The sequence below is a fragment of the Scomber japonicus genome, chromosome 9, assembly GCF_027409825.1.
Source record: "Scomber japonicus isolate fScoJap1 chromosome 9, fScoJap1.pri, whole genome shotgun sequence".
Classification (NCBI taxonomy): domain Eukaryota; kingdom Metazoa; phylum Chordata; class Actinopteri; order Scombriformes; family Scombridae; genus Scomber; species Scomber japonicus.
Window position 1 is genome coordinate 31439546 of NC_070586.1, and position 27075 is coordinate 31466620.

General features: G+C 40.4%; 1 protein-coding gene across 3 annotated transcripts in view; it reads left to right on the top strand.

Moving 5' to 3' along the window:
* Positions 1-25038, top strand: part of arvcfb (ARVCF delta catenin family member b) — a 110270-nt gene extending 85232 nt beyond the window's left edge. For 2 of the 3 annotated variants that reach the window (XM_053325131.1, XM_053325132.1), the window contains 7 exons: positions 11214-11341; positions 13173-13323; positions 13934-14126; positions 15367-15478; positions 15787-15874; positions 19475-19566; positions 24822-25038. In XM_053325131.1, the coding sequence (XP_053181106.1) occupies positions 11214-11341; positions 13173-13323; positions 13934-14126; positions 15367-15478; positions 15787-15874; positions 19475-19566; positions 24822-24827 (770 nt within the window). In that variant the 3' untranslated portion in view covers positions 24828-25038. Of the gene's footprint in view, positions 1-11213; positions 11342-13172; positions 13324-13933; positions 14127-15366; positions 15479-15786; positions 15875-17153; positions 17208-19474; positions 19567-21465; positions 21579-24821 lie in introns of all 3 variants that reach the window. The other variant, XM_053325133.1, reaches the window with a different exon arrangement.
* Positions 25039-27075: the final 2037 nt, after the last annotated feature.

The window sequence follows — 27075 nt, forward strand, 5'->3', positions numbered from 1 at the left end:
GCACTCATACATATTATGTGCATGTGACAGTGTTGAGGAAGGCAGTATTTTACATATTTAAAACTGGCTTTACATTACACACAGTATATGGTTTGGTTTGGCAAATAATTGCAATGATTATAGCCCTCAGTCAGTTTATCAGATAATTGAGCCTTTACTAAATCCCATACCCGTTAGATTCTTTTAGCTTCCATTCCTGAACATATGCAGTTTACAACATCAACAGTGTCAAATTTAACACCCAAAAGTCTTAGTTATTTTTTAAATAATCTGTCCTTGATTTTGGACGGAGGTAGACAATAGCAAAACTCTCATTTCTAGCTAGGTAATTAAACTAACCCTAGCTCCATGAGTTGGCTGAAAACTACCTCTGACTTTATTTTTAATGTTTAAAAGAAGAATAGGCATTTTGGATGATGACTATCTTGGGTAACATTAGCTGGGGTTGCTAGAGTGTAAAGCTCCAATTGTAATAAACAGCAGGACAGAAGCACAGATGTTACCCTACACTGTGACACCATCCAATACAACACCTTACAAAGTAATGAAAATGATCAACGTTTAGACTTTTTAAAATGGTACCAGCAGCTTCAACCCTAAAAATAAATAATAGATATTACTCCAAACTCCAAGTCTGTGTTTGTGGGTTGGTTTAAGCCTTATTCCTTCTCATCATCAGCAGTTCCAACTCCCCCCCCCCCCCCCCCACACACACACACACTCCACATCTGCCTCAGTCTTAGGCCTCTATCTTCAGTCCCTGTTCCAGCCACTGCCCCCCTCCTCAACCCCCTTATATATCTATATCGAGCAGAGCAGCAGTCCACAGGATTATCTGGGCTTATTCCTGAAGGCTGGACACCCAACCCCCAAACCCCCCCAAACTGCAGAGTACATCATTTAGCTTGTGCTGCAGTGCATCAGTTTTTCTTGTGGTAGATGGTAAATTACTCCCCCCCCCCCCACACACACACACTTCTTATTACTGTCTTGTCGTTGCCCCGACAGACATGATCCATGCATTTCTGTGGACTATTTACGAGACAGCTGTCCCATCCACCATACAAATCCACTCAGTCACGATTCCCTCTTCCTCTCTTTATGCTCCCCTCTCTTTTTTCCCCCCCTCTGTCCTCATACTCCTCCGCCTATCCCCATCTCTCTCCCGACGTCTGTTTCTCACTTCCTCACTCCCTCTCTTCTTCCTCCATCCCTCTCTTCTCTCCCACATTTCCCTGTGAAGTCCCTGTCAGACGTCGGGGTTTGCAGCGTGTTGAGAATCGACTCTAAGTTAGAATTTGTGGTGAAAGCACGACACCGCCCTGACAACTTAAGCTTGTTTTTCAGCCTTTCAGGCTCAGGTGAGCTGCCAAACAGGAAATGGAAAATGTTGTCCACGACCCCCCTACCACCACCCACACACACACACACACATGCACAGCTTTTTTCTGTGGGCTCTCACTCTCTCTCTCTCTTTTTATCTTTATCTCTTTCTCTCTTCACCTATCCCCTCTCTATCTCTTTCTCTCTGGCAGGCTCTCACTGTTGCTGGAGTTTCTAGTTTCATTTGCGTCTGGGTGAGGACGTGACTTGCCTGGGTAAAGAGAGCAAGCACTCAACGTGATGCTAAAACACACTCCACTCTCACAAACACACACATACACTCCCACACACACACACACACAGAGTCGTACACAATTAATACGTTCAAAAACAGAGACACACGCCGTTTCACTCTGAAGCACTTGAGCGTCTGAGGGAGCTGTTGCTGTTAAACACAAACTTAGACGGAGCACAAGCAGGACTTGGCCACTAATTGCAGCCCAGAGGCTAGCATTATTGCCAGTTGCTGTGGAATTATGAGATTCTAGGTAAAGATGAGAGAGATCTCCTTTTAAAGCAAAGTGCACACTGTGATAGCCTCTAGTGCTCTTGAGCCAGACACCAGAACTTTGTGCTTTCACTCTCTGTACTTAAACCAGTCAGGTTTCACTGCTGTGTAATGCTCAGTTAGAAAAGCAGTTTGTTCCTCTTCTTTATTTTGCTGCTGCTGGCCCAACTGTCTCGACACGAACGTAAAATGAACAGATTTGTTGGTGGCGGCGGAGAGGAGTTTCCATAGCAACCCTACTACTACCATCGTGTACTCTTTCATCTCTACATATTGTCTACATCAATAGGTAGAGCAGTTTTGGCACGTGTGCTGCGTTTTGTGTTGGTGGAAGACGGTTACGAGACAGAAGAGAGGAAGACGGTTGGAGAAAGTAAAAAGAAAGGAAGGAGGAGAGAGGAGGAGAAATGAAAGGGGGAGAGAAAATGATTTTCCCAGCAGAGCAGCAGGCTACTCTGTATCTGTTCTCTATCTGCAGCTAACTTAATAGCAGAGTCCAGACATCTATTTGCACTGTGTGTGTGCGTGCGTGCGTGTATGCGTGTGTGTGTGTGTGTGCAGTATGTAGGATGGGCAGTAGCCTGGCATTTTCTCCATCAGCTTAATAGCTATGCTTGGAGACCAGTATAAGACAGGGACATCCACATCATTGGAGATGGAAGGTAGCAATTGGAAAGATTCTCTTTTAATGACTTGTGAGGCTTCACATCATCAGACAACTCAAGATGGTGGCTGCCAATCTCACACCCATTCATATGTGGCAGATGTGACAGGTTAATCTGTAGTTGTCACAACAAACAGAGACTCCAGTCTGCAGTGTAGCTGCATACAGTTGACCAATAAATCAGAGCATTACATCAAACCCCATTTTTCTCTTTTTTTGTTTGCTTTTTTCTTTCTCCCTCTCTTCCGTTGTGAAGGAGTTTATTAAATTAGCAATGCTAGCTGATTAAAGCTAAAAATCATCAAAAGGTGGTTTGGCTTAAATGCATTTACCCATTCAGACAGGATTCCAGCTGTTTTACAGTCTGTATTGTAGATGTTTTGGCGACACCAACAAAATAACAATTAGAAACATACTTTGTAGGTGTATCAAAAATAATACTACTTAGTCAACTTAGCCAGCTGCTTTTCTATTGCTAGCAAAACGCTACTAATTTATACTAATAAAAAGGGTAATTATAACAATGAATTTGAACGCCAAGCAACAGCTGTATGATGAGAGTTGGTTGTGTGAAGGTAAAAAAATAACACACATTAATTTCTGTACAACATATGTTAAATTACTCTTTAATCACCTTGAACAGCCACATTTGGTCAACATAAGGCATCCATGACTGTTTGCATTTTCTTTTCATTTTCAGCTTTCAGAAAAAAATGAGTTTCCCAACTGGCAATTACCACTTGGATGTGGATACAAATAGGTTTTTTTTTACTATCATATTCAAGTAGCAAACGGGTAATTACAGTAACTCACATATATAATGTGAACATGACAACACAGTGATGCAGTGATTAGGGGTAAGAGGTTTTGCTAACTATGGAAAACATGCTTGCAGGAAACACGCTTAGTTTGGTAATGTTGACTTTTATAGTCTATAGTGATATATCTCTACAATTGTGGTTGGATGGTCACAAAACTGGATTTAAGTACAGTCACATATACTATAATTTAGATTTGAGTACACACAACGGTCACTGGGAAATACAACTTGGGAGATGCACTTAACTGTGTTTTTTGCCCTCAGTCTATGTTGTTATTATGCCCCAGTGTTTCTCCTATGTTGACTGCTTTGGGTGTAGGGGGGTCCTGCAAATGTTGGGTGAGATTCAGTATCTACTTTTTTGTGCATTCAGTGTTTACAACAGGAGAGGAAGGATGCTGAGGTTTGATGCAATAGACTATGACTCAAAATAATTCCATGATAAGAGGGTGACATTGTGTTCCGACAGCGTGCAAGTGAAAATCATTTATAGCCCATTGATATTAACGATCGTGTGAAAGTTTAGCAACGCTCCTGAATATAGGGGAAACACCGTGTCCAACTAAAAGCACCTGGAGCCATGACATGAAGCATTAGCCTGTGCCAAACATTAAAGCAAAAGCACTTGGTTGCAGCATGAAAACATAACAGGCCAGACAAACCTGTGCCCTGTGTGGTTGTGTTCACAGACAAGCCATCTGTACTAACTCACAACTATGTGTAAACAGTAGGCAATATTAACTCTGAAAGTCATTGGTTGACTGCAGACAAATTGTTATTATTTTTTCATCCTTAACCCAATTTGAAAAGTGACATATCTTGTCAATATGTTTGTTTTTTTATCCAAGGGGAAATAATAACTTCACCTGACAGAGGTTCTAATATAAACACCTCTACCTCAGGCCCTGGAACACTATTACATTAGCAAGAAGAACATTGGAAACAAACAACCAAAGCATTACCCCTGTTGATCCACCGAGAGGCCGGATAGCTGCGAGGCACATTCTTGAGCGAACCACAGAAAATCTAATACAACTATGGCTCAAGAGTGAAAGCTCTGTGATTTTGTCCAAAGTTCAGAGACAACTAAGGGAGTGTTTTGAACCTTTTGGACAATTTGATGTCAGTTTGTCAGCATGTTTTTGATGCTGGTGTTGATGTGTTCTTTCTGGGTTTTAAAAGCCCACAGCAGGACTGTGCTAGTCTATCAGCACAGGAAAGTGGAAGTACTACCCGGTCGTTGCAGAAGTAGCTTGCTGAAAAGGGCCCTTTTGTGCTTAATGGTAGGAAACAAGCTTTCATGGGACCAGACATTTGGTAGTGCTGGAGCAGGAATCATGTAGTGAAATGGAAAAAAGGAGGAAGAGAAGGGTTGAAGGGTCTGTGCTGCATATTCTCCTTGTAACTTCAGCGACATCGGCCTATTATGTCTTTTTCTCTTTCTCCAACTCTCTCTCCCCCTTTCTCTCGACCACCACATCGCATCAGGACATCTTTGTGGCCGAGAGCTGATGGGTAGCTGTCCAAGAGATGGGCCAGCTGCCACCTTCTGCCTCCCTTTGTCAACATCCAACAAACTAAGGCCAACCGCTGTGTGGGTATGCTAATGTGTGGTGGCCTGGGGCTGCTCATAGAGATGCCAATCTGCAACAGGGCCAAACTGGGTACGAAATGGGATAATGAAGCTTTGACTCGCGGACCCTGTCTGTCTGAAGGGGTAACCGGGGGGTGAACGGCCTTTGCAGCCTGGCAGTGCACTCTGTGTTGGCTCCGCTCGGCTCCAAGTCTGTCGGGAGGGCTGCGGATAGAGAGGGAATGCGAGCCTCCATCACATGTTCTCCCTCAGGCTCAGGTTGAGGACATTTTGCGTGGTTTGAATCAACTGAACCAGACCATTGTGGTATGAATTTGCAAAAACAGCGTTTGTTTTCAATGTAATCTGCGAGGAAGAGCAGATTTTCACAGTGATCCACCACAACAGAAATGGCAGCAGAAAGAGAATGATGAAGTCAATTAAGTTTACTTTTTTGTGATTTATACCCAGCATTAACATGCATGTCATAGCCGGGCCTGATTACATTCCCACATGACACTAAGATGCATCTCCAGCATACAAATGGAATTTTGATTTCTCATTACAATAACCCAGCCAATAATCATTATAAATCAGCCGAAAAAATCCTTTGTACGAATCCTTGATGATTCTCTCATCCATTTTTAACAAATGTGTTAGTATTTAAGCTGATTTGCATATTTGGATAAATTGCATACTTCCCGTCTTATACAACAAATATCAAATATATAAAGTGACACTATCTACTTTGTCTTAATATGTGCGATTCCATGTGGCACGTCTTCAGGTGGCATAAACAACAATATGAGTCATGGTCAGACAGAGCTGTTAAAGGTATTTCTTAAGCTCCTGCAAAACCCTGCCAATTTATTTGTTTTGTTTACGGTGCTCCACTGCTCACCTTCTGGTTTTTAATGAACCTGAGAGAGTCCCGACCATTATTATACCAGTGGCATACTACTTTTAATGACGTGCAGTTTTAGCCACTGTCCCGCTTTGGCTCTGCCCTGTGCAAGTCTTCATTAGCACCGTAGTACTCTCCCATGTGTCTGCATGTACTTATAGAAAACTCTCATGAGAAGGGGGCTGGCGGGGTTAAATGTGCATGAGTCTCAGATGTGGAATGAGACTGGAGACTCGGCGACTCGAGGCTTCCCCACTGGAATGGCCTCGTTTATTTATGCAGCATTTTAAAAGGGGGAGAATGTGACCCTGTGGTCAGCCTGTTTCTCTTTTTTCTTACTCTATCTTCAATATTTCTGTCTTTCTATGATAGTTACCTGGACAAACAACAGAAAGGTCCTTCCTTCAACTACTCAACAGTATATCAGTTAACCAGAAGTCAGGAATGCAAGGGTCAGAGGTCGTGTGTTATGACGATATTCCTGTCAACGCTCTTTAGAGCAAAAACCTGTGACGGAAAGTTGACTGAAGATGACAGATAAGAGGGATTATTTTATGATCTGCTGTTTGTTTTCTATTTTCCTGTCTTCCACTCTCTCTATCTCCCCCATCTCTCTCCAGTACTTTCACAGCCGTGTAAAACTCCCCTATGAGTTGTAGAAAGCGATACGCCATCATGTCCCCTTGATTCGATGGAAGTGCTGTATGCTGTAAGTGTACTGGAAATAGAGCAGTAAATAAGTGGAGTTCGTGTAGAAGCAGGAAGAGACCCTGTACACATTGTAGGCAGACCGGATCGATGAACATCACTTTTTGACATGTTGGTGCCAGAGCTCGTGTGTTTGTGGATCCCTCTGTGTGTGTGTGTGTGTGTGTGTGTGTGTGTGTGTGTGTGTGTACGGAGGTGTTTTCGGGGATGTGTATCCAGTTCTGCGTAAATGCAGCCAACCATCCTAGAGGAAGGCAGATGGCTGGGAGAAATGAGCCAGTGAGGTGCTCATGTGAGTCTGAGAGAGGAGTCCTCATTATGTTCACATACATGTATGAGTGTGTCCCTCCCTCACCCATCAGTTAATCCATTATCATTTACCATCCTGTCGCACCACTACACCTAGGCTTTAATTGCAGCCAATTGTGAAGCTACTCGAACCAAATTAATTGTATAGCTTTCCACCTAGCATCACTCAATCACTTCAACTTAACTTTGTTTCTAACCCAGTTTTCATGCACGGCGGCACCACAAAGCCACTTTCAGCGCCCGGTCACTAATTGAGCTTCGCCTCATTCGGGGGAGTTGTCACCACCGTCATCCTCTTTGAAAAATTACCCGCCACTCCGCCCCTTTCACCTCATTTAGGGATGAATGCACATCTCCTGAGCATCGTGCGTCGACTCGGTGCATTAGTATTCGTGTGTGCAAAGCCGGATGTTTGTGTGTGTCCCTCAGCGCAGGTTATGAAGCAGAGCTCAGCAGGAGTCTCGTAAGGAGGCCACAGATGTGTGTGATGTTTGCCACACCAACACACAGGCAGGGGAGATAGACACGCCGGGTTGAGTTCAGTGGGAGTTGGCAGTAATGTTAGTTACTTATTTATAGACTGTAATTTGCTTTTGTATTTTTGGCTTGTGTGTGTTGGTGGAGGCCATTGACAGGAGTGGAATGAGAACCTTTACTTAATACACTTTATTTTAAGTCTTCCTATTTATAATAAGTATGTAAACTGTTAAGTTGTTTATAACACACTATAATGTAGATGTTAGCATCTATAACTGCTTATCAATGTATAAAAAGCAAGCTCCTGTAGGGTCTGGTGTATTAATAGATAATGAATGACAATATCATAAAACACAGTTTTAATAATACAGTTATAATTATAAAGTTGTAATTCATTAAGTTGTAATTATCTGCTTATAACTAGGTAATAGTTTGTTACAATGTTTATACAGTGTAAATGCTAAATAGGGGGACATAAAGTCAAGTGTTACCTGACTGCATTGATTTGAGAGCTACCTCACCAGTGACTTTACAAATGATTATTCATACATGAAACATGATCCAAATATAAAATACAGAATTAGCTCCAGCTTAACCCTCAACATTAAAATGCTGCTTACACACTAATGTACCAGTAATTATAAAACAATTAAAATATATAATGAGATAACACTGACAGGGATTGTTCAGCCTTAACTTTAAGTTTTGATACTTGAACTAATGTTGGCCCAAATGAGATAAAAGAAGCTAAAGCGTTACATAGAGCTAATGGGAAGTGCTGATGGGGTGATAAATATCTATGGGTTTGTCACTACAAGTGATCCATTTCACACTACACATAATCAACTGATGCAATTGTTGATCCAAGAATATTGATTATGTCAGCTTTAAGTACATTATGCTAATATGCTTTTACTTTAGTAACATTTTCAACACAGGACTTTCAATCGTAACTATGTATATTTGCATTGTTGTTTGTCTATTCTTACTTTTTTCAGTAAATTATCTAAATCAATCTTTCACCAATGGTGCCTGAGACTGCTCCATATATGTTGCCATAACTAGATATGTGTACTGCTCATACTTGAAAAGTTGGTAAATTCGTTGCTGTGTTCTCACTGAAAAAGTACACTTGCATCCACTCCACACAACAGCACTGGATACATCTGTATTTAAGTAATCTCATCATGTGTGCAGTCTGTCACAGAAATATAAGGTTGCCCTGAGTGAAGCTGAGGTCACGTCACACTGACAACACATCTCCCTCTTTGAATTGTTATTCGGCCTAACAAACTGACAACTAGCAGGCCAAACGGCGAGCAGGAGATGACTGATGACAACAGGAACAACACTACACTGTACGGTTGACAGCAGAGCCCGACCTGGCTAGTGCTATTAGAAGGGACCCACAGCACTTGGTGCTGACATTAAGCCCTAACTACGGACGCTGAGGGAAAGCTTCGGTAGAGATATTCTCTGCCTCAACAGTGAGAAATTCCACAAAGGATAAAGGAATTACTTTAAAGGCCCAGTGAATTTCCCTCCACTCTCATCCTCTCTCGTTTAGCAGTACATGACTTTTTTTGTCTCGAGTCCGTCATTTGTAAAACGCCAATTTCATAAGTCGCTTCAGTTGGTTGCCAGACCAAAAACCCCAGGAATTACAAGATGAAGGAACTGGATGGATGGATGAATTTGCAGATTATATTACACACACGAAAAACGCAGTCATAAAAGGAACACTCTTGGAGTACACGCAAACTTGGCAACAAAGGTCCAACATGCCTGACATCTTGTGCGGAGAGAATCTGCCTTGGAGATGAAGTGTCTGTCAACAGGACTGCCTGCAAAATGGTCTCCAGTTTGCTGAGTGTGCACCCAGTAGGCCCAGAAATATGAGGAGCATGCAGAATGTTGCTGAGTATCTGGTTTGCAGACTTTCCCCTCTTGTGCAGCCTCCGTGAAAGACTATTGATGTGACTGATGTTCTAGCATGTGGTTACAACCAGGGTCTTCTGCATCAAGACCCCTGGCTCTGCTGCCTCTTTGTGGAGAAAAAAAAAGTCCAATATTTCTCAGCAGCACCTCCCCTCCAGTAACACTCCCCCCAACCTGGCAGTGCCTCCCACACATAGTCTGGAGCTGGCTTGGCATCATGTCAGAAGGGGAAACACCACAGAGATGGGAACCCTACTTTTTTAGTGTTAACAACTATGTTGCTATATCTGAATGTGGCAATCCAAGAGAGCGCCCAGGCTTCCGCTCTCTGCAAATTACGGGTGTGAGATGTGGATTTAGAGGCACAAATGTCAGCTTGAGTGTTTCCGTTGTACCTCTCAAGAGCAAAAAGTGACACTCTTTCCTTTTCTCACGCTTTTTCTTCTCTTCTGTTAAAAAAAAGTATTCAGTGAAAAAGAAGATGTCACCTTAAGATGCATTCTTAATGGCATTGATCCTCGCTTTTGTGATCTGACCTGAGTATTACAGAATGTTTCTTTTTTTCTCAGAAAATGCAGCGAGGGCCTTGTCAGCCCCTGTGCATGAATCAAATGGGGCGACTATATATCCCTACCCACATTATACAGCGGTTTTCAAATAGAGCCTTGGAAATACATGCCTCAGAAGACATGGGAAGAAACAGTGGGTTATTTTCCCTAAATTTGAGCCTTCAGGGATAGAAGACAAACTTGAAATTGTTTGTGTGCTATTGTAGAGGATAGGAAGGAAGCTGTTGGTGAAATGGTATTTCTGTAAAAGATGATTTTAGCCACTAGCTTCAGAGCATCAGCTAACTACAGATCCGTACTGCAAAAGTCTATTTAAGCCGCTGTGTGTTATAGGAGATTGCGCACTGAAACAGCAACATCACGCTTCTGGCTTATAATAAAGACATTTATTTTTATGTGTGTGTATATCTAAAGATTTGCATGAATACATCTCAAATGTGTCATAAAACAATCCCTGAACATGCATGTCGTTATTTTCAGAATCACCTAAATAGTAAAGACTTGTTTTTTGCTTAAGCCATCGAAATCCGAAGATGTCTTGCCTTCTTGCGGTGTGATATATCCCACCATAAAAAATGTATGACTCCCCCAGCAGATGCGAACAGCTCAGAATGACCTTGACAGAGAAAATACCCACACTTTAAAACCTCCACTTTTTAATTGAATCCCTTGTCCAGCACTTAGTGACAAAGCGTGTTTGCGCAAACTGAGAAAAGGCGTGGATTAATACGTTTGATTTGATGTGATTCCATGCCTCTGTCTCTCCCGGTGCCTCCACTGTCTAATAGCTGATAATGTAATTACATTTCCATCAGAGGGAGGCCTAATGATTGACTGTGTTGGAATGTGTTAGGTGCCAGTGAGATAAACCTCCCTCTCAAATACTCGAGGTTTGGCCAGGGCTTGTTAGATCAATAATTTCTCCTTCTCGTGTCCTCCTCATTTATGGAGTATTTTCAATCATAAAGCTTTAGTATCACTAAGAGCAAAGATACCAGGCACTGCTCCAGAATCATTGATCAAAGGTGTTGCAGCCTTTTGTGAAACCTCAATGTGTAGTATTGTGAAAATGTGTAAATTCTCACTGAAACCTTGCAAAAAAAAAAACACAGAAACCCTACAATCAAAATGTCGTGGCATTTGTTAAGGTTGTCCAGTGTTGGCTGAGTTATTGTGTGTTATAGTAAACCCAAGCATCTCTCCAGTTTCTCTATGCCAAAGAACACTCCCCATGGTCTTAAAAAACCCCTCAGTACTGTACTTGCAGGTACCTTCACGCAGCCTAATTGGCCCGTCTGTCTTGCCAGAGGTCTAACCAGTGTGTATGTGTGTTTGTGTGTTTGTCTGTATTTCCCTGCAGGCTTTGAGCTGCTGTATCAGCCGGAAGTGGTGAGGCTCTACCTATCTCTGCTGACGGAGAGCCAGAACTACAACACCCTGGAGGCCGCTGCTGGGGCTCTGCAAAACCTCAGCGCTGGACAGTGGACCGTGAGTCCCAGGGTGGGGATGGTGCAGTACATAGACACTATGTTCTGTTATTTTTAGATTTTTTATGTGTGTGTGTGTGTATGTTCTGATTGTCGTTGACCTTATAGTTGCATGTATCTTTGGTTGTGATTTGAACAAAACTACCTGTAGTCATACGGGTTTAAAGAGAAACAAGAGCTGCCTCTAGAGGTGCTTGGAATCACTTGAACAAGGTATAAACTCACTATGTCTCTACAGACCATGTAGCAACAGTGTAAGCAGAAATAATCACCAGAACACAGACACAAATGAAGCAGGTAGCAGGTAGAGAGTAAAATCTTTATCATGAATTGATTCTCAGGAGTGTTGGGGACTCGAAGGAATGCAAGGGATGAGCTGTGTGTTGTTAAATTTCAAGTGTATAAATTGCAAAACAGCACAGAACAGTCTGAGGCTTTACTGATGTAAAGTTAGAATGATATTTGAAAGATTGGTGTAGAGTAAGTGCAATCCAGACACAGTCAATTTATCGAACCTAAGTTTCTTCCTAGTGAGATTACGTGATTAGACATGGGTTAGATGTACGCTGCACTCTGATCTCTGGTAGATGTTTTATTTTGATGATAGATGATATGTGAATCTCCACAGCCAGGATCAGAACATTTATTCCAATTAAAATCAGCTGCAGAGCTGTCGAGAGGCTGTCTGGCTTGCTGGCAGCACTGAATTATCAACAGGGAAAGCTAGTTGTCAGATGGCAGTTTGCCTCACACCACCTTGGTGGGCAAGAACGGTCACTTATTTTATTCAGCATGCTGGTTGTATTCAGCCCCACAGCAGCATTATTATCACTGCAAAGCTTCTCTTAACACCTATGTGTCAGACTGTAAACACACCCTTTAGTCCTCTGAGTTTGTCAGTAGCAACAGGCCCTTCTAACTGGAGTGGAAAAACTGCCTGAGCACTTTTGATTTTTGATCCAGCCCTGAGTCCCACATTACAACATAATGTTCTGAATAATTCAGTGGTAGTGATTTTGAGCTAAGGTGACAATTTCGAAGAGAAATCCTTCTTTCCTATGGTGTATTTTCCTCATGTCGAAGCTGATCAGAAAGGCTGGTGGGGCTCAGGAACCTGTAGAGCCGTTAACCCATCACACTGTCACATCTGGTAGCTGGGCAAAGCATGTGACCACTCCTCGGAAGGATATCAGAGCTTCTTCGTTAAATCCTCCTCATTCTTTACTACTTGCCCAGTACCACTGATTGTAGCTGTTTTTCAAGGCTTAATACTGCCACCTGGTGGTCCAGCTGTGTCTGCCCCACTACTTAATTACATCTCAGGGGGTACCAGTGCTTAGAAGAGAAACCCTTTTATGTCAAACTTAATGTTTCATATTACAAAAAAATGAAAAGTAAAATCTACTGATGTTTAAATTAAGACAAATTATATCACATGTCCATTCAGAGCCCCACTGTGTAATGTTCTTGAATTAGTCAGACCAAAGGAGCAGTGCTGAGCTGTCTTGTAGTTGATGAAGTGAGTGAATGATGAAGTGTGTGTGAATGCATGAGTTGAATGTAACTGTGTCCATGAAGGCAAATATAAAAAATATGCTCACCTCTCTCGACTAGTGTCACAGAGGTGACCTGGACTTCTCCACCAGAGCTTTCCCAGTGGTCAAAAGAAAAGACATGTGGTCATGCTGGGCAGCTCCCAAGTGGGAATGTGTAGGTGTGCATGAATGTCAAACAGGATGCTGCTGACAGGGCATGCTCACTCAGCCTACCCTAGAGGTTAAAGGTTGAAATTTTAAAAAGCTGTCACACCCCGCCCTCTATCTGCCCTCCAGTGGTCCAACTACATCCGAGCCACAGTGCGTAAGGAGAAAGGCCTTCCCATCCTGGTGGAGCTGCTGCGTTCTGACTCTGACAAGGTGGTCCGAGCTGTGGCCATCGCTCTGCGCAACCTCTCCATCGACCGCCGCAACAAGGACCTGATTGGTACTAACAACCAACAGCACTAGTACACACTCACTGGTTAATGTAGAGGTTTCATCAAAAAACATTTTTGGTTCAAGTGGACCAAATATAATCTGCAGAGTTACTGTCACTCCAACAGACATGGTCATTATGTAGCTTCTTTGTTACATGTTATGCTGAGTTTTAGTATTAGATTACATATTATGTTGCTTGGTCCCCAAAATCTTATATCAGATGTTTGTAAGACATTAATAAGAATTCTCGTTATATATTATATATTATTATATTAGATTAATTTAAAGGACCAGTGTGTAGGATTTAGTGGGATCTAGTGGTGAGGTTGCTGATTGCAATAAACTGAATACCCCAAATCTTGCATAATCTTGCTGTTGGGGTGTGGTTACTTGTTTTTTACATTAATTGTGTTGAACGGAGTGAAGACACAGTAACTTGAGCTGTCTGTCCTTTTTCAAGGTATTAAAACCTAATTTACTGAAAGTGGTTGAAACAAGTGAAATGATGATGTCTCTCTCTAGAGGGATTTTGCCAAAATGTAAAATAAAGTTGTTGCAGCACTATTATCAGAATAATGTGAGAAATTTAACATTTTTCAACTTTTTTGAATTTGTAGGAAGTTACGCCATGCGGGACTTGGTCAGTAACCTTCCCAGCGGCCAGCAACGGCCAGCCAAGAACCTGGAGGAGGACACTGTGGTCGCCATCCTCAACACCATCCATGAGATTGTCACAGACAGCTCTGAAAACGCCCGCTCCCTCATCCAGGCCCAGGCCATCGAGAAGCTGGTCGCCATCAACAGGACCAGGTAAGGCATCATTTATACATTATTTAATCTAACATGAACATAATTAATGGTGCTTTGCAACAAATACGATGCAGCTGTTTCTAGGTTGTGTATGTAAACCAGCACACTTCGTCTTCGAATTACATCAGGGTTGTACATTTATTTGTGCTATTATTTTGCACTAGGCTGCTTTTAACTCACAGCCACAATAATACACTCAACACTTACAGAACAATTTGTCTTTTTATCACAAAATAAGGTGCCTAAGACTATTTGGTTTGCTTGATATTCACTGTGTCCACCTCATTGTAGGCTACTGCTCTATGCTCATGTGTTTTTATCATCAGTCTTAATACTGTAAGTCAAACAGCCTGTATTAAAGATAGTGAGCCAAACAGAAACTATGTGTTCATGTTTATGTAAAATCATGCCAGAAATGTGTGTATACCATGAAGGTATTATACATGTAATAATTACAGAATGACCTTGAATGCAATTTGCATCACGATCCTTTACATTAGTATTCATGGAGGATATTATAATGCGTCTCTAATGGCCTAAGCTTGACTATCACAATACTATACTCTAACAAGCCTGAGCCCACACACATACCAGTACCCACCACACATTAATTAGCAGGCTTTTAGAACTGGAGGACATTTTGTTAGACAGTGTTGGAGGGGGAGGGGGAATAGTCGTTCCTCTGAAGTTGGTACTTACACAAGTAAGGGAGCAGTTGCTCCTCTAATGCTCAAGTTCTACTCCACCACCTGAAAATGAAAAATAACTGATATTAAGGCAGATATTTCAAGAGGTGCCTTATTTCACCACAACATTCTGAAATGAAGTGTGTCTGCACCACACTTTTAATTTAAGATCAAGAGCACTTTTCGAGAGTGAATATATAGTGAGTGAATATACACACTTCATTCATTGACCAAATAGCTATACCCCCCACCCCCCCGAGATTAGACTTCTTTGAAGTGAGGGTCCCACCCACATGTAATTAATACTGGTGGCTCAGAAGTAGCTAATGAAAAGAAATGTGCACTCGTGTGGCTATGAATTAAAAGCTAGACCCTGGAGCCACTCAGGGGACTCAATGTCTTTGAATGAAGAGATTGATTACTGCAGCGACGTGCCAGTACACCCAATCGTCACTGTTAGTGAGTTAGATTAGGTTTGTGACTTTATTTCTTCATATTAGATTAGGTTTGTGACTTTATATATTCATATTTCCTCCTTCTTGTGCCCCTCTCAGCCAATCAGCTCGAGAAACGAAGGCAGCATCCCACGTGCTGCAGACAGTGTGGAGTTATAAAGAGCTGAGGAACGCCTTGACAAAGGACGGCTGGAACAAAAGCCACTTCCAGGTACAGAACAGTAGTCAAGCTCTTGATGCTATTGCAATATATTTCATGTATGGTCATTTTTGATAATTTTGTATTTAAAAATGTTAAAGAACCCCTCTGACATCAATAAGAAACCCACTGTGGGAGTTGTGTTCAGTGGCATTTGTTGCCAGTCATCAAGGTGAAAAATAATTAGATATAAATCTCCATAGAATTAAATTAAAAATAACTTCTGAGCATTTTTCATGGTACTGTGAGTATTCTGTTTGTCTTTGTTTGTATTTTGTGGCGCTATGTTCACATGCTGCTCGTCCTGTCTCTTCTCACAGCCCACAGTGACGGCAACCCCTAAAGCAACCAAGAACGGTAAACCGGGCTACGACGACACCACTCTACCCCTGATGGAGAAGAACCAAGGTCAGTCAGCGTGCGTTTGCTTGTGATTGTTGCTGTTTTCGCCTGTTTAGAGGACCCAGTGGGAGGGATTAGACGAGAGTGTGGTGTACCACAGGGGTCATTGGCAAAGTGAAGACCAATTAAATGTCACTATTATTAAATTCAGTGGAGAATATCACACCTAACAAACATGCAGGAACAAACAGCATACGGGGGTCCAGTGCTTTATTGAAAGCATGAGGCTGGTGATATTCTTTGTTGTGGTTATTGTGAACAAATCCCCTGAAGAGATCAAAACCAGGAAAGCTTTAGTCCTTCTTGACAGACTCTGTGGGATCAATTCATTGTGGGATTTGTTAACAATGAGGAAAGAATATGGAAAATAACCCTAAAACATATCCCTCCAAGAAGCACAAGAAAGTTCAGCTAGAAAAAGTACAAGTTATGGCGTAAAGTGTACAAACTGTTAATTCACTGTTAAAATGATGACATTAAAATATCCCAACCATATAGTCCTCCAAGCAGGTTTAAACAAAATACTAATAATGACTTAAAACAGCGTCTGGTTCAGTGTGTATTTGTATGTCAGTGTGTGTTCACTTGGCTGAGGACACACGTGTTCCTCCTCATGGCTATATAGAAGCACCATGCTTGCCACATTACTACTCTCATCTCCTGCGTGGTGAAGCTGTGGTGTGTTATATGTTGCAATAACCACATACAGTACAAAGGGGTCAAAGAAACAGCACACATACAAAGGGAGACTGATCTTTAAACAGCGTACTGCTGCTGTTGAACCAAAACCTCAGAGCAAGTCAGATTGGAAAGAAAGTATTTTGAGATGCTTTTTAACATTTTTTTAATTGATCACAGATTTGAAATCGATGTCAAGGATAATAAAAACTCAGCCTTAAATAAGTGTATTTAGCTGAATCTTTAATCAAAGAAATAGGGATTGAGGTTTTCTACAACAGCAGCAGTATCTGTGGAGGTGGAAGGGTGACTTGTGCAGTACATTGGCCCAACAACAAACATCTCTTTGACAGAGGAGTCAATAGCATAGCAGCAATTTAATGTCCTGATTTATGGCCTCGTGCCCCCCTCTCTTTTTTCTTTTCTTTTTTTTTTTTGCGTCCATACATGCACATGAATCACGGCGCTCATGCCTGCCCACTCTCAGTTTGCATTACTCAATCACTGGCCGAGAACCATTACCCTGAAAAGCAGCAGCGTTTTGGCTCAATGACTCAAGTTTGTGTGTGTGCCGCTTTTGTACAAATGGCATATGAATGCTTTTCAGGCACCAGGAAATGTGGCAGTGGTGATATGATACCTATGGATGAGCTGGGTCCAGGTAAGAGCCAGACTGCATGATCGTCCTTCGCCAAAGAAGAGCTAGCTCTCCTCTAATCTCTCTCCAGTGTCCAATCGTGTCCTCTTTGATTCGACATCTCTTCTACTAGTTCTTTAACCGTTGCCAAGATGTTTTTTTTTTCTTCTGCAAATTCAAACCACTGAACACTCTGATCTTGGTATGATGGCTTTGGACTGAGCTTCAGATATGACGCTCTTTGATGCTGTATGCAAGACCCCTCTCTTGACAAGATGTTTGTACAAAGCTGGGCCTTCATTAGAAGCTCAACACTAAAAGATGTGGGTGGTTCCCTACTTACTGTACAATAAGTACACGCTTAATATATCATACAGCACATTTCCTCTGCTGGACCTCCTTCAAAGTAAATATTCCTGCTGTTGTTTGAAATGCACAACTACAACTTTGACAGTCATTGCATTCATGAAATGAAGAATTTTGTGACTCTCGTGGATGACAGATAGGATAGGATTTTGTGTCCTGAAGAAGCTGCTATTTAAGAGGTGTTTTTCTCCCTCCTACCCAAAGAAACCCTATATCAAGCTGGTTTTCCTCCAAGCCTGTAGGGCAGGATTTATCAAGTCTCTCCATTTTAGGTATTGTGCTGAAAGTAAAGCTGCTACAAATAATCCTACGTTAGACTAAGACTTATTATTTTTAGAGGCTTCCTACACTGACTTTCAGCAAAAGAGAAGGAATACACTAAGCTAACAGAGTTTGATGTCGCTGTTTTACGACATTCAGAGCTGCAAAGTAAAAATGATGATGTGTTGTAGTTTTCCTGACAGCTGCAGTGTGGAGTGTGAGACAAGGGTCAGAGCTTACAAACATAAGGTCTTATGTTTAGAGGCAAATAGCACACGTAACTGTTACCCACTTTATATGCAAAAATATGATGCTGAAAAACTAATAAAGAGCTTCAATCTCTCATTTTTTCTCATTTGCATAGTGGGCTGTAAGTTATCAATTACCCACTTGTGTGGCATAAAAAAGTAAATGCATAAACATAATAAAATAATGATTCACCACCAGAGGTACAGTACTTGTACCCCAGGGGGTATTTCTACAGTTGCCAGGGTGTACCAGGAAAGATAGTGGAGTATCTCAGCTAATTTGAGAAAATGTATATTAAGATTTGATGTTAGACAGCTAGAGACTGAGAGCTAGATGGCTAAATGTAATGGATATTACAGTTGAAAGAGATTGCTCAAGGTGTTGGATAAATGGTTCGCCAATAGTTAGCCAAAAGGAAAGGGTAGAAAGTTGAAATAGTTACTTTGAAGTATTGGATAAATTGTGAAACAGCTTAAGTATCTGTTAAATAAATAACAAAAAGAAATTTTGTAGCTTAAAGTTATGGATAAACCAAACCAACAGTTCAATTGTATGAATATGGTAACAATATCTTTTTTCAGATAATCAATAGTTTTAAATAATATCCAGTGTAAAATCAGTTAAAATTAACACATTTGGAACATGACAGGAACAGACAAGTGCTGATGAATAAATACTTAAGTATATGTGACAGAGCTTTTGGGGAACCTCAGACATAGCCAGCCACTCAGCCATAGGAAATCCAAGTCACTACTAATCCCCTTCTAACTACACCTCCTGATAACTTATTACCCTACACAGGTGTGAAAATCATTTATGTCACCCAGTCTTGGAAAATGGGTACGTCATTGAGCAGTGGACCTCCAGGGGATCATGATTGTGTTCTAAAAATGGAACTTTTAGGACCCTTGAGTCGTACACATTAGCTGAGGTGCTGTAGGAGTGAAGTTTGATTTATTACTGTAGAAACTGGTGTTTGTAACAGGACATTATAAATCACTAAATGTTTTCAAAAGCTCATTGTCATGAAGCTTCCCCAATTATCTGCCTGACCGCCTGGCAACAGGTTCAACACCCCTGGAGGTCTCGTAAATATCAGCAGAGATAGGAGACATGCCCTAGTTTTAAAAAGTTGATGACATGTGTCTATTTTAAGTCCTAAATATAAGACCAAGTATTAGTTCAACTGAGAATTTCTGTCCAGTTAAAATGGAATTTCTTAGTGTATGTAAGTATATCCTCAAAGGTCAAACACCACTTTCAAACACTTCATCTAGCTTGTTTGCACCTACTGTGGTGGTAAACAACATAAGTACCATGGAGTTTAAAGAAGCACAATCAAACACCATGAATTATTTGTCACTGTGTTTCTTTAATCGATGATAAAGCTGACCGCTGTTCTCTGACCTCATTAGATGGTTACTCCACCATTGACCAGAGGGACAAAGACTGCAAATACAAGACAGCTGACAGCTCAGTGGACCTGACAGAACGGGAGCCATTAAAGGTATGGGCAGACCTCTTCTGAACTCCTCAGGGAGTGGGCCATAGAAGATGAAATGATGATGTCTCATTGAAATATTATCACGTCCTCTCCCCCTGTGTCTTGCTCTCTCTCTCTATCTGTCTCTATTTTTTCTGTGGTGGTCCTCATTAAGGGCTCTTAATCCTATCGATTCTTTAAAGAGGCTGGAAGTTGTCATTCTCTGTTAATGTTTCCCGCCGCAACTCTCCTCTGTGGAGAGCCTCAGATCTGTGAGCCACCAGTTAATTGAGTCGAAGCTTTTGGCGTCTGTAAAGTAATTAATCTGAGACTGATTAAAAGAACCGCCAAGAACGGCTCCTCGTGGAGACGACCCTTGCCTTGGCAATGAACAAACTGCTGCATTATCAAGTGGCTGTCTGCTGATTATACTGCGCTTCACTCTGCCGCCAAAGTTTGTTTATTAGTGAGCTGATTGGAAATCCAGCCTCAAAGAGGAATCACAGGATAATGGCTTCCGAGGATGTGTGACATGTGTCAAATGACTCTCAAGTACTCTTTCTACTTTGTTTTTGATCTACTTTAGTGCTTGATAAGTGGATTCACCCTATGGGATTGTCAAATGAATGCTACAAATAGGCCATTAAAGTCAGTTTAGCATATGTCTCTTTAGGTGTACACTCATACATCTGCTTCCCAGTACAGGTTTAAACTTTAAGTCTGGAGCAGTTAATAGTCCACTTAATGTGGTGTTTGGCTCCTTATCAGGATCAGCACAATACATTAGTTTGCCTATTGTAGGCAGTTACTCATGGTACAAACAAATATTATTCATGCAAGCAGATGCCAGCTTCAAGATAAATGTAAAACTTGAATGTAGTTTATTCATAGCATAAGTAGAGTCATAGTCAGTCACAGCATTGTCGATCAAAAGCTAGCTAACATTGGCTAAGATCAACCATCATAAGCTACTGGTCACACAACATCAAGTAAAGCTGTATAGTAGTAACCCCTATGATGTTTTTTTTATGCTATCAAATCAACTTTTCATTTATGATCAAGAGATGAAGAATATGTTTTCCTTCTTTTAAAAGTTACATTGTCTTGCTTTAAAGTTTATAGCTGGGTCTTCAGTTCTTTTCAGAGTTTCAAGTGTGGTGCAGAAGTGTACATAGTTGCACCTGTGCCCACAGTCAACAGTGAAGTCACAGTGTACTGAGACACCATGGGGTACACTTCTACGTCACTGCAGTAAGGGGAGACTTTAAACTACTACATGTCAGCAAAACCAAGATTTTCAGCTTCGTAAAGTACATTTTTTATTTCCATTGTTGAATTCTCCAACTGATGGTGATGAAAATGGAAATTTAAGATTGTCCTCAGCTGAAAAAGGAAGGGTATATTTTAAGAAGTACTGCACTTTTAAATAGCTTCCATTCATTTTTTGATATGTGGACACCTACGCCTCATCATATTTAGGTTTAAGTACCAAACCAGTCGGAGCTAGCGTTACACTGTGACATTTCCAAAGGGCAGATTCTTTTACGAGCTCCTAAGCCTCAGACAGGAGTAATCACAGCAAACAGCCGTGTTTGTCTTCAGAGTCTACAGGCTTTCCAGCGTTACTCCAAAGCTGTCTTCTAAGTCTGCCGTGTACTTCCCAGAGGTGTTGCCCGCTTTGAATGCAACTTGGCTGTTGAAACGGCTCTCTCCCTCTCTCATTTGCATGTTTTGGTATGCTGTTTTGTAATCACTCTGACTTCCTTCCAAGCTTCCTTAAGGCAGGGAACTAACACTGGCTTCTCTGATCCTGGATGCATGTGTACCGTATGTGTGTGCGCGCTTGAGCATATTTGTGAAATGTATTGACCTCTTTATGTTTTGCTGTGTTTTTTTCTTTAACCCGTCCTCCTGTGACTACAGAATGACACAAATAGGAAACACTATATCAGGAGTAACAGGCCTACGGTCAGTCTGGTGGACGCTTGTGATGTTAAGCCCCAGCCTGTTGACTCCTGGGTCTAAATGCATGCATGGTAGGTCTGAAATAAAAGCACAGAAATAACAACCTTCACCTTTGTATTGGATTGTAGCATCCTTTCTCCTTTTCATTCCGTTTGTTCATCCTTTCCACCTGTTTCCCTCTCACCCTAACACTGTATCATGTAGTCCTGCTATCACCCTGCACCAGAACAGTCAGCTGGACATCTCATCTTGTTCCTTACACGGCCATTTACTCTGTTCACTCGCAGTTCAATTGAAATTTTCTCTTAAAGGTTTAAACATTCAAGATTTGTCATGGATTTCATCAGATATCTTACCAAGAGTCTGATGAGAAGATTGATACCACTCTCGTGTCCTATGATAAATATGAAGCTACAGCCAGGCTTTAGTTAGCTTAGCTTAGCATATACCAGGAAAGTAAACAGGGGGTGTAGCAGCCAGAAACTTAATAATAAAGTTTTCAATGTAATACAGCCGATAACGTAATAACTAAGTTGTTACATTATCGGCTTCATTATATTTAAAACATGCAAAATTATTACGTTATTGGTCGGTATTACATTATTGGCTGCTACAACAACTAGCCTCTCAAAAGGTAACTAAATCTGCCTATTAGTGCCTCTAAAACTCAGTAATTAACAGTTAAATCTGTTTGTAGTAATATCAATTTGTTAACAGTTCTGCACAAAAACCAAACTAGTCATTATGTTAAGCTAAGCTAACAGCTTCCTGGTTGTAGCTATATTTAGAAGTCATATTTAGCATACAAACACAAGTATTTCCCAAAATGTCAAACTGTTCCTTTAATGTTGCACACATCTACATCTGGAGATTATGGGAAAGAAGATACACCCAAAAACAGAAGATTTAATCATAAGAAAACAATCCCAGGATGGATTTTTATTGAAATATGTCTTGTGTTGTATGTTGATTAATATTCTAACACTGCTTTACTACATACTTTAATTATTTTGCAACTGCAACATTTCAGTTTTGCCACTCAGGGTGATCAACACCCTGTTGGGAAAAAAAAAGATTGTATGTATAAAGTAGATAGGCTTGGGTCCCTGTTTACAATTCAGCACCACCTGTCTGATTGAAATGTATGCCTAGTTTTACTCACTGCTTCCCCTGACAGCCTTTGCTGAAATTGGTGGCAAATGATGAAGGGGAATCATTTGTCTGCTCTCCAGATGGATCCTTCTGGGACTCAGTTATCCCTTAATGAAAAGCAGTGGGGAAAAATAAAAATAAATGCACACACACACACGGAGAGACAGAGACACTCATAATCTCTTCTCTGTCTACATTCGTCGTACACGCCATTGTTTAAATTGAAGAAAGATAAATAATTCATGTCAGCTGATAAATTAAAGATGGGAACCAATGCATATAATGTGCTCAGACACAAATTCATCTCATATATCATATGTGTGAATTGTGTTTACATGCATTATAAAGTCTGAAGTAGTTGATTTGAATATTGTCTTATTTAAATTCATGACATTAATGATGTACTAAGTAGTTTCTTACATAACGTAGATGGCTGTATTCTAATGCAAGTCACAGAAAATTGGAATTCAGCTTCTCTTTGTGGTTAAGAGATTTCCTAAAATGTAATTTCTAGAAAGGATAATGACATGTATTTAAACAGAGAGTATTTTATCAGTCTCAGTGAATAGAAATACAACTAAAGCCACTAAAATCAAATAAAGTCAAAAATGTTCTTCACTAGAAATATTATTTTATTACATCCCTCTGCATTAAAGAACAGCTGAACTTCTTTCTTTCAAATTTTCATGTATTTTCTCGTATTGAGGTACAATAAAATAAATCTATATATTAACAATCATTTCCCCAAATTTGTGTATATTTTGTTCACATTGGTGACAAATTATATGACTGCAGGCTGATCTGGGTGAGCTTCATTATTCTATCAGCAACATTTTTATCTCTTCCTGCCCCCTCCTCATTGCTGTCCAGAAGCCTCTTGTTAGAACTTGCTGTCTTCCTCATCATCATCTTCTTATTCCAGCCATCTTTGTTATTAGCCATGTATCATATCTCTCATCTGCACCCATTGCATTATCATAAGAAACATCACAGGGTGATTCTTGAGGGATAAATTGGTATGATTTGTGGTATTTCATAATGTTACCACTTTAGTTGACAATAAAAAGCTACAGGTAATGGTAAGAGTGAGCCATCAGGTAAGTGATTTTCACCTCACCTGGCACAGCTTAGATTTCATCAAGCACATTAAACATCTGTTTTTCTGTCTCTTGCCTCCATTTTCCATGTGAGCTGACATAATCAAAGCATTTGTTGTGATCTGTCAAGTGTACTGTGATAACGCCATCTGATCATCTTACTGTCTGATGTCAAAACAAAACTGGAGTTTCATGTCAAATTCACATCAATGGATGAATAAATTATGGCAAAAAAGTGGAAGAAATTTTTAAAGGGTGCTGATATTCTATATTTTTTGTATTCTCAACAAATTCCATGAAAAGAACAAAAAGAAATGATCCTACTAACAAACATTTTGTGTGTAGCCAAAGCCAGATATATTGTATTTGTGAACTGTTTGTTATATGTTTTCAGTAGTAGAAAATGAGCTTGGGGCTGAGAGTTAAGACAAGTCAGAATGTGTTGGTGGATGCACTAATTGTTGGTTTTAGTCTTTTCATTGGATTTGTTGACAAAAACAAAAGTACAGAATAACACCAGTCTTATCCTTTAAATCACCATAAAGTATTAAAAGGAATATTTGCTGAAAGACTAAATGAAACTTTGTCTTTATGCTTAATCTGAGGGTAAAGCCACATTGTTCCCTCAGCTCAACAAAAAGACCAGAAAAATGGAAAACAACTAACGTTAGCTTAGCTCGAGTGTAGAAAAGAAAATGGCTACTAGCACTTTTTTAAGCTTTTCTAATCAACATGTTATACCTCATTTGATTTTCCTTACAAAAATCTAAATGTAAAAACAACAAATTGTGTTTTTCATGTTAAGTAATGTTCTGGTACTTTTCCTTTATGCTAAGCTAAGATAAGCTAAATGTGTACAGGCTTTATAGTTAGCGTACAAACATGAGAATGCAATTGATCTTCTCCCAGCAAGAAAGCAATAAAGTGCATTTCCCAAAATGTGAAACTTCCATTAAGTCACTGTTTGTGACGGTGTGGCATTTACTGAAACTCTTTATTTATTGTTATTTCAAACTGAGTAGATGGTTTGTGTAATAATGTTTTTCTGTCGTCCGCACACTGCAGGCTTAATATTACAACAGTGCAACACCCCAGCTAGAGGAGGATCTCTCATATCACCACTGCCATTTCACATGGAGCTCATCTTTGGAGTTGGACTTTGTACAGAAAAGAGGATTTAAAAAAAAAAATACTCACAACAGCGACTACCCAGCAGCAGCCAGCACTCTCATGCTTTTCAGAAAAAAAGAAAGAAAAAAAAACATTAAAAAAAGAATAAAAAGTGACTACTCCCACTACTTTCTCATATCTACATTCCCGCTGGACACCATGTGAATTTTACAGTGTTAGGAATTTTACAGACTCTTTTTGAGCTCTACCGGTGACAAGAAACGGACAGAGGCCGGTGCTGGTGGAGAAAAGAACGTACGAAGGACAGAGGAAGTGAAAGGAAAAAGGAACGTGTGATGGAAGGAAACCTGCGACAGAAGAAAGGAGACTTTTTTTCAGTTTTCACATCTGGATTCAAATTCTGTGGGTTTTTGTTTGAGTTTGAGTTACTTTCAGTTTGTTGTCAAGCTTTGGTATTTTTGATGTGAACAGGTTTGAATTGGTGTGTTTGAAGGTCACTGAATGTTGGTTTTTTAGTTTGGCGCGATGGAAACGGGAAAAGGAAAGTAAAAGTGGAGAGACCGAGCCTGAGAAGAGAAGAGAAGTGAAGAGAAGAGAAGAGCTGTAGCATAGTGGATAAACACACACTCCCAGCAGTATGCTCTCATGAACTTACAATCCATTTGGTTCACTGTGTTAAAAAAAAAAAAAAACTGCACTGAGATGCTTTGAAATCAAAAGTGGTTAACAGGTGATTGATGTCCATTTTATAAAGCGAGGAGTCTGCAAGTTGTGATCAGGAAAAAGGAAAGTGACATAGCGTGTTCATCTGATGGAGTAACATTTTCTGTTCACACTGCTTTGCAAAAAGTAAGTTGAAAATAGAAAATGTTCTGTTTCATCATGGTCAACATGCTGCTGTATGAGCCAAGGGGCATGTTGACTCTGCTCACAGAGCCGTGGTTACATGTGTAACCACTCCGGTTGCGTAGCGACGCGGCGCCTGGTTGGTTGCTCTTTGTCAATGATGTGTATTAAAGAGGATGCAAGGCATTTTGTTTATAAATGATTTGTGTTTTTGAAAAAAAGAGAGGAGAGGATTGTTCTCTTGTTGAAAGGATAGATCTAAAAGCATTTTTTATTTTTGTTGGGTTTTATATAAGTGTATATTAGGGTCAAAAGGAAAAAAAATGGAAAAAATAAAGGAGGTAAAAAACAAAAACAAAAAATTATCCAACTTCTTAGTTGTATATTAATATCACATTGTTTGGAAAGCACATCTCATTTGATAAAGGCTCACCATGTTTGTAAGCAAGAAATAACCACGTAACTTAAATGTATGTCAAATATTGTCGAGTTACGCCGATGATCACCTATTTATATTTTGTATTGTCAAAAAAAAAAAGGTTACAGGAAAAAAAAAAGTTTATCTGCAGTGTTCTTTCTAAAGGCGATGGATACATGTTGTCCCACAGCCCCTGTATCTTCCAAATAGAGATTGGGGAGGGGTCAGAGGAATGAGACAGAGGTAATGGGATAGAGAAGAGATGACGATGTTAATAAAAGTCCCTTCATTTATCTTTCCACTCCATTCAGACCAAGCTACAGACAACCCTGAACCCTCCTTCACTGGTGCATCTTAAAGAGAAATATCCTATCATGAGCATGAAGAAAAAACTGTACAAATGTTCATATTATATTCTTTCCAAGTGCCAGTTTTTTTGTGGTGTCATTTGGATATTAACTAATCCATTCACGTGCAGGATGAGAGTGCGGGTGGAAGAGTGGATGTGATGTGGTTCAAGGAAGAATCAAAAGAGTTGCATCACACTGTACAAAAACAAAACAAGTATGATCATATAGTATATATTTTTACAATGTTTTGGGGGCGAGCAGATGAGATATAGGAAAGCAGAGATATAGAATCATATTGCTATTTTTCTCTTGCTTGGTGAGAGCGCACACACAAATTCAGTGGTAATGTGTGCAGTTTCCTTTCCTGGTCTCAGTCGGTCTCCTGAATCAGCTCAATGAGGAGACGGAAATCCAATTCAAATTGGTATCACTCATGCGTCATCTAGGTGAACGGCATGTGCCTGCATTGAAGTCTGATTTTTCTTTGTGACGTGACTTTATAAAAGCTTGCATATTTTACACAGTGTTTACAAAGATGTACGTTGTGGTAAAAATCAATAAACTACAAAAACAA